Genomic DNA, 9,130 nt, shown 5'->3' on the forward strand with positions numbered 1-9,130 from the left:
TAACAAAATATTATATACACGGCTGAAGGCCTAAATCTATTCTAGATTCGGATCACAGTCTTACCCCTATCGCACGTGCTTTACGAACATTAATGTCCTAACAAAGTATTTTATACACGGCTGAAGACCTAAATCACTTCTAGATTCGAATTAGAGTCTTAACACTATATAACCCGCACACTAAAGCAATGATCTACCTATTGTTACAAATGTAAGCACTATATAGACTAACTCGCGGCGTTTCCTAAATACTAGATTATTTATAAACAAATTCAGTACGAATGCCCTAACAAAGTATTAGACACGCACTCCCGATCTCTCGCTAAATCACCCGAAAATAACAATTCCTTAAATTTCACACGCGACGTCTCCTAAATGGTCTAACGACTTAAACCCTAAATTAAACTACAATTATTATACTAGATTTTATCTAATAGCGCGAACGACACTAAAACTTAGATTTTCACACAAGCTTCTCTTTGTTACTAAAATTAAATGAAATATCAACCGCGATTTGAGACCCAGCCTTCCAATTTTTCAGGTGCTGTCGATCACGTCTTGGGCCCCCCTGACTCATGATTTCAGTACCCTTAGCATCACACCTTCCTTCCCCGCTTCGTCTCCTCACCGAATGTTCTAGAATGTTCCAAAAAAACCCTTGAAAACACCCCGGTCACACGGTCCCAAATCAATAAATCCTGCATGAAGTGTTTTCTTCAAATTTCTTGGTTCCCAATCATTAAATTATATGTGTAGTGTTTTGTCAAATTTCTAGGAGAATTTCTAGGGCTGGCAAAAATCCGTAACGTTTCATTGAGTACCCTAGACTCAGCAGTGGAACGCTTTCATAGAATAATAATTAATATAGAAAATTAACCCAATACGTATATATAAAATATCTAAATCGATCATTATTAATAAAGAGAGTAATAATAAAATAGGTAGTATTTGTTCTGGTGGGATAAATCTTCATCAGAAACAAGTAGAATCTTTCGTATGTGTTGTTCTTTCACTAAATATTAATAAATAATAAAAGGTATTGTGTAAAACTAAATAAAATCATATTTGATTTTTTTTTATATGCTTTGCGAATCTAAATTATACACCTTTGAGTAAAGCTAACTTCACTCTATCATATTGTTTATCTGTAATATATGTATACATAAACACACTCTCGCATAAATAATGATAGTATGCATTTAATTTACTACTATTATTATATATTTTATTAAATAATTTAATTTCATTAGTTACCAAAGTTTAGCAACCCTAACAAAAATACACTCAGCAAAACCGATAATTCATACGTTATTTGTTAAGTGTTTCCTGCAGCTCAAAAGTGTGAACTGAGACGAATTCAAAGAAGTCATTTGCTATTGAAATTCTTCGAATGTGATTATTTACATTTAAATGTTATTTAAAATTTACCTACTTCTTTCACTAATAATTCATTACTGTTATATTTATACTCATCGAATTTCCGCTAATTCATTTTTTATTTTATTTTGTGGAAGGTATGTTCTGTTACAACGTGCTGATTAAAATAGGCGTACTTTTCACTTTGGATAGCAACGTTTACAATGCTTTTCATATCTTTATACAAGTCTTTATGTGCATCGGCTTTAGTGCGTCTACTTTTAGAATGAGCCTCGTCCCGTAACTTCATCATTTGCTTCACTGTGGGAGTAATCACAAAGAAAATTCACATCCCTGGAATTTTCTTTTATAATTACTGATTTCACAGGAGCAAATGAATTGAATAGATGTAGTATCTCATTATTGAAGGCTTCAACCATATCATTCACGTTGGTTGTTTCTAAGCTTTCCCAAGCAAATGAGTTCACGGCACAATTAAAAGCCTCCAGGTCTATATCTTTTAGAGATCTAAACGACATACGTGTTACAGGAAATTTAACTTTTTTGACTCTTAATTCACAAGTAAACATTGTCAATGCAGGCATTTGAGCAAATAACGTCTATTAACGTCTCACTATGCGCTGTAAAATGAGTAGGTTCTGCAACAAATTGGTTTATATTCATACAATTCAAAAAGTCGAGCAGTTTTTTTGTGTTAATATCTTGTTTATTTAAAAGATTTATGTTAAAGTCTCGGATTAAAAAGTCATAATTTCCGAGTGAGGATATAGATTCACTAAGTGCATCAAGAAAAACATCAACGTCAAGCCACGGAGGACGGTAGGCTGTTCCAATTGTAAATTTAATATTGTTTATGTTAATACCCAACCACATTTGCTCCACGGAAAGGGCAGGTGGATGAGTGATGACACGGGCATTGATACCATGTTTGATATAAAATCCGACACTACCACCGCGAGAGCGAACACTAGCCGGGCGTGGAATGTGACGTAGACGATATTCGGGAGGCGCAGGAGCTCGACCCTCTTGCCCAGCGCACAGCCAGGTCTCGTTGATCGCCATAATGTCAACGCTGAAACGTTCCATAGCCACATTGAACTCTTCATGACGCGTACCAAGAGATCCTGCGTTTAGCAGCCCAATAGACAACCCCTTATACTTTATAAATTGTAAAGAGAAGGCAATGAAAATTAGAATAAACTTGTCATGCATTAAAAATTTTGGAAAGAAGTGTAATGTGCCGCCAACCAATGTTAAAAATGTGTATGTGTAAAGTGTCATAAAAATTGAAAGTTACTTGTATATGACGTGATGAGAATTGAGTATATAATGTGTCTAATACAAGCAGGTATTCCGTTACTTTCTTAGTGGAAAAACATAATTTTACAGTATGTATGTTTAGCGAATTCAACATTTTGGTAGAATAGTAACTATTGCAACCTCGCCAAACAATAAAAAGGAGAGATAATGATAACTTTAAATGTGCTTTTTCATTATTAAATAGAAAAAAGAACAGCAGAAGAATAATTAGACATATAAAACAAACCAAAAGTATAAAACTCAGATAACCTTTTAAATACAGGTCCAAGACCAACATCATAAACGTAGCTTACATTGTAATTATATAGAGCTAACAGTGTTATTGTCCAAAAACAGTACATAAATCTTTGTCTGAACGCAAGCGATATCGTGACGAACCGTGCTCTTTACGTGCAAAAATCTTCCCGTCTCGCGTCCACACATATTTCCAATGAGCACGCAAAGCTTCTCCGCGCGCTTTGTAGAAGAGTTGCCGGTTCGTGCGTGTCAACCTCTCATTAATGTGGACTCGATGCTTGTCAGAATCGACCCCTAAACCCATAGTAGTCGTCCCGCGGCGCACACGCGCGGCCGCTAACAACTGATCACGGTGCAAGCGACGAGCGAGCCGCACTACGATCGGGCGCGGGCGCGTTCTAACTTCTTCCATGTGCCTTATCGGGCCTGCTCGCTCCGCGCTAACTATATCACGTTCTTCTAAATTCAAACCAAGTTTGCATGCTACGGTCAGCGCGAGGTGGATGGACCTCTCGTGGTTTTCTTCCGGCACTCCAGCAATCTCAATGTCATTTCTCAGAAGCTCTTGGTTACGATCATTCAACTCTAGCTTAAGTTCGGATATTGCATTCTCTAGAGAGGAGGTGGCCGTAGTAGGTCCATCTAGTTGGTTCCGTTCAACGACTTCCACACGAGCCGCCAAATCATCCATGCGCCTGTTACAACAGTTGATAGCTGCAGTCAAGTAAGATACGATCAGTTTAAATTCCCGTATCTCAGTCCTCATCTCCTCTTTAAACAGCCGCAGCTCATTCACCAATTCCGACTCTGCGGTTACTTTTGCCAGTGGTTCAGCTGGAGAAATACTTGTTGTAACGATGCGATTACGCATTATGACATTTGCAGAGAATTTACCGTCCTGCTTGCCGCCAGTACATTGCTGTAGATCACATTTGACGGGTGTGTTTGTGTTATCGCTCTTTGGCTCCTTGCTTACACACTCCAGACATTTCCATTTCTTGTTGTGCTCCGCCGTCATAGTATTAAAAAATCGTTTTTCACTTACATTCGCACACAAAAGGTCATAGCATTTAGCGCAATGATAGCAAGAAAGGAATTGCCTATTTTCAATTTTCTGTGAACATCCACCGCATGACACGTTACTGACAAGTTGTGGCGACATCTTTGACCTATAAGATGATCCTTTTAGTAAAAAAATTAATTATTGAAGCCGGGGAACGCAGTTGCAACCTTTAATAGTTGGGACAGGTAAACAGTAATAGTGTAGAATAATCAATATATATCTCGCCTTATCAAGTGTATACTCCTGTATAACGAGTTGGTGGAAGATGAAGTGTAAGAGGTCAGACAAAGTAGTCGTTTATCGAGGATTTCAAGCAATTACGCTATCCGTGCACTTATGAAAGAGCCAAGCCAAAACACACGGGTCAGCCAGACTGGTCGGGTCGCGACGTTCGCATACAAAATTGCTTACCGTGCAGTTTATTTGGACACTTCCATAGAAACCAAGTTGCGCCGCTGCTATGTGTTATTTTATTATAGAAAGCGGATTTGGTGGGTAACTCACATTCAGTAAAATAATGGATCACAGCGCAGCACTTCAACCAAACAAAACTGTCCTTGTCATTGGCTGATTTTTCGCTCTGGCGGTGACGTACGTGAAGGCCGGTCGTTGACCTCAGAGCGACGATCCACTAATCACACACTCGAAGATAGCGAATCGCTTTGTCTTTTAAATTGTAAAATTTGGATGTCGTTTGAGAAATAAAATGCCGTTTATATGATGATATTTAAACTGTTTTTGAAATTTTTTTGCGCACTATGTAGCTCAGAGACCGGGCTATCAGGCAATTGTAGTTATTTTTGAAGAAACTGTATTTAGGGCACTTTGTCAATTTTAAAATTAATAGGAGCACTCCAAAATACGTGTCCACTCACGGATGGTCGCGCGGGGGGGGAGTTAGTTTACAGCAGATTTGTCTCAGCCATTCAGTTAATGGCGAGATTTGAAATTACAAGTACCAAAGATAGACATAAAAAAAACGCTGCAACAATACAGATTGTTACATTACATTGAAATAAATGACGAAACATCTAACGAAGGAAAGAATCCAGAGGTCAACTCACCATGCGGTCCGGTGACACGGGTTTTATGTTTGGTACAGGGTTCCGAGACCCATAATTACGGCATCTGGCTATTCCTGGTTACTTTATAAAAAGAGGCATTGGGGGCCTATGCCCCCAATGGGATAAATCACCGTATAAGATGTAAGCATCTGGAACACCTTGCGAGCCGATGTGTCGAACAGAAAAGACAAGCTTCCGCCGAATTCCTCCTGAGAGATATTACCCGCGAACAACGCCACAGACAATCTATCGATTCATCTAGATGAAGCTCCCAAGTCTTATCACCTAAACCCGCTAGAACACATGGCGATTCCAGGTTTACGTATATTACTTTACAGGAAGTACTTGGCAACGTAAATGGCGGCGTTCGACATGGAAATATTAAAGAAAAGCTATAATTTACATGAGGCTCGACTACAGAAGTAAAATCGAGTTAATTGGTACGCAGCACTAGTATTCTGCGTTACCATACAAGAAAAATTAGCCAGAGTTGGTGTTTTCAATAATATGTCACACTAAAGGGTACCCATTCACGATATTGATTTTATAGAAAAATCGTTCATATTAATTAAATTTTTATTGAATTGATATTCAAATATTTTTTGTGAAATTACTCCACTAGTTTGTTATATTATATTATATATTTTCTATGTGATTACATAGAAAAATTCGTGAGGTCCGTTGGTTCGTTCCGTGGCTTAGTTGGTATAACGTCTGGCACGGTATGCAAGAAGACGTCGGTTCGAATCCGACCGGATCGAAGGAATTTTTCCTGAGTGTCTTTTCTGAGGTAATATATATGTTAATGGATTAAATAATAGATTACACCAACACTTAAGAGTTTAAATTAATTTACTAAATATTTTAAACTATAATGTCAAAGTGACATGTTGTACAAGAATGGTGAAATTACCAAGGAGAGAATATAAATTTTGTTTTTGTTGTGGTATTCAAGAGATCTACCAAAAAAAATGTGTTACAGTTGTTGTTATAGTCGGACGACTGTCGTTCTAGCTCTTCCCATTGTCTCGACAGTCTGTCGCCGTAACGTCAAAAATCAATCGTGTTGTACTATATGTGAACAACTTCATTTAAATATACGAGTCACAACACTTTCAACTGCACGACTATCTGTCGTCACGACATAATGGGCCCTAACATCCCTCGTCGAGTGGTTGCTTTTGTCTATATTTATACGTTGTAAAACGTTTCACTAAGATATGGACCTGCTTTTTTAAACTCAGGGTTAAAGTGAATATTTCTCGATTATTTATACTTTTTTTTATAAGTTTTGTGATACGCACTCGTCATTCTTCAAGAAAGTTGTGCCTCCGACTGAGTACCTACAGCGTTCTTGGTAAACTAGTAAATGAAATGTAAATGAGAATAGAAGATTTGTAAACTTGACTAGTAAATGTGCTCTTGCGCAATTGGATTGTGATGTAACTAAGTACACACTGGAGACGACGATACGGTTTCATCAGCGAGAGCGGCACAATCGCGAGGCGCCCTTCAGCTGCGCAGCTTCTCTCACGAGCGCAACGAAGCGAGTCACATGCTTTCTAGAAGTGGCTACGAACGTATGTAGCAGACTGCTCCTTCTAAAAACGAGGTAGCAAGCCAGGTAACATAGGTCAAACCGACCAAAAATGTCTATTAGAAAAGATATGACCAGATTGCGAGAGAGTGGCGCGGAGGTTTACACGAATACTGCCACCTCTTTGGACAAAGCTCGAATGGGCAAATAAAGTGATTTCCGGCTCACTGGTATATGCCAGAAGGTTTTTATTAATCACGATGCCTGTGCGACCGCAATTTGTTCAGCGCTCGCGTTAGCCCGACGTCCCACCGCGCCCGCGTTTGCGCCCCGCCTCATGTTTTGGGAAGCAAGAACCTATTACAGCGGTGATCAAATAATTATATATGTGTAGTAACAGTTCTTTACAATAATAAATAACAAGTATTTGTACCTTTTTATACAGGTCAGTCAAAAACAGATAATAAACTTTTTTGACCCTTATCTACACTAATAATTTAATATAAATTCATGTTTTCTGTCTCAAACATGCTCGGAAATGTTTGGCATTACTTTCAAAAATGAACACGGAAATTTGTCATTTATGCACGATGTGATTATTTCCCAGCCAAGGCCTGCTGAGTAAGTACGAAAAACCGTGACTGTCCGCTGCTGTAAACTTTTAAACCTATCTACGAACAATGAACTAAGTATGTAAATATATAGCCAAAACTGTCCAGTGTTACCGCGTAAAATTACTAACGTGCTTTAGTATTGTTTTCTGTTTTTCCCTAATTAGTTTTATTGAAAAGACCGATAACGAAAATACAGTAACGGATAGTACTCTGGCTAATTTGAAACGAGAGGTAATAATAGCCATGAAGAACTTGTTACCGACTAAGAACAAAGCAAGATACATAACTTCCGAAACTTTCATCAGACTACCCTTAACGTGTCTAAGAAAACAATACCATTTGCTTTCACCAAAATTGTCCTGACGTGTAAAATATTCATTTGATATTAATTAATATTTTTAAATATTTCCTATTACACATTTTCCTCCCTTTAGTCTTTTATTGTTTCCTTACATTGTTTGAGAAAAGAACTATACATATAAGCGGCGGGAACGGGACTTTCTTGACTCGTATTAATACACGGCGTCTCTGGCGCTCGTCCTTGTAACTAATTCTCGTTCTTCAATCCCTTACTTCCCGGCCTCTGCAATAACATACTATTTCAATGACGCGTAAAGTAATGAAATTAACAAAATATAACGCGTTGTCCGTTAAGATATCCTTTGCCTTTCTGAACGAATTTGATGGAAAGACCGTGTCTTTGTTTCGTAAAAAGTGAGATTTATTCTCGTCCTGTAATTAACTTAACGGTATACGTCCTGCGAATGAGAATAAATAGCGTTTAATAAAACGCGCGGCGGTCGTTAAATTTAATTAACTCCACCGCGAGGGGCGCGGCGCGCGGGGCGCGGGACGAAGGGCGCCCGGAGAACAAAATCGGGCGCGGATTTACTCAAAAAAATCATTACGAGATGGACGAATAAGAAAGCGTCTTTTACTGTTTTAAAACAAATGTTTATTTTGTGGAATATATCAAAAGACAAATGATTATGGCAAAATCAATAAGCCTCTTGTCCTCCAAGCGGATGTCACGCGCTGTTGTAATATCAATCAATAACCCAAACAATACCAACGCTATCGAGTTCTGCTTCTCGCGTTTGCTACACGTTGGATTAGAAACTATTCGAAAATCGCGTAGGCCTTTTTGTTTGTTCGAACAAACCAGCGTTCGTGCTTTTTATAGATCCCATGGTGGTGTCGTGGCTGACTCTAACGTACACGAATGCTTATTCGAAAAAAATGCTTTCATTTCCAACACTAACATAAACTCCTCGGTTTATATCATAGAACGAACGAACGTTTTTCCACCGCTGACGTCGTTGCATTGATTTAAACCTGATAACTGTAGCGCGGTATGAATAATTATATCTACTTAACTCGGCGCCGCTTCGGAGGCTGTATATCAAAGTTTTAGCTTAAACAATAAAAAGAATGAATAACGTCACAAATTCTTAAAAGCGAGGCCGCAACGGCGTCACCGGTCAATGGACGGGAATCCGCTTAATGAATTGAAACAAATCGCAGTCTCTCAGCTCCGGTGCGATGGGCTCGCGATTCTCAACAGCCTCGTGACTGTCATAAGCGGCGCCGCTTGAAACGAATACTTTGCTCAGGACCATTCACGACTAATGCCCCCTTCCCGTTAGTTTTCTATGCTTTGGAAAATAATAAGAACTGGGATTTAAACACACGACACTCTCCTTTCGACAAATCACTCAACGGCTACGATACATTATTTTTTATAAACATTGACGGCACTGGCTATCATTAAATTAACGACACTGGCTATCATTAAATTGATGATAATGTCTATCATTAAATTGACGGAACTGGCTATCATTAAATTGATGACACTGTCTATCATTAAATTAACGGCACTGGCTATCATTAAATTGATGACACTGTCTATCATTAAATT

At 38.5% G+C, this 9,130-nt stretch overlaps 1 protein-coding gene across 1 annotated transcript; it reads right to left on the reverse strand.

The window, feature by feature from the left end:
* Positions 1-3,016: 3,016 nt before the first annotated feature.
* Positions 3,017-3,952, reverse strand: LOC113238083. Its single transcript, XM_026474805.1, has one exon. The coding sequence runs from the start codon at positions 3,950-3,952 to the stop codon at positions 3,017-3,019; it is 936 nt and encodes a 311-aa protein (XP_026330590.1).
* Positions 3,953-9,130: the final 5,178 nt, after the last annotated feature.

This window comes from Hyposmocoma kahamanoa, unplaced genomic scaffold (genome assembly GCF_003589595.1).
Source record: "Hyposmocoma kahamanoa isolate Upper Pololo Valley unplaced genomic scaffold, ASM358959v1 94633, whole genome shotgun sequence".
NCBI lineage: Eukaryota > Metazoa > Arthropoda > Insecta > Lepidoptera > Cosmopterigidae > Hyposmocoma > Hyposmocoma kahamanoa.

Bases quoted from the DNA above. Each gene is read 5' to 3' on its own strand.
- LOC113238083 (XM_026474805.1), bottom strand. From the start codon at position 3,952: ATGACGGCGGAGCACAACAAGAAATGGAAATGTCTGGAGTGTGTAAGC.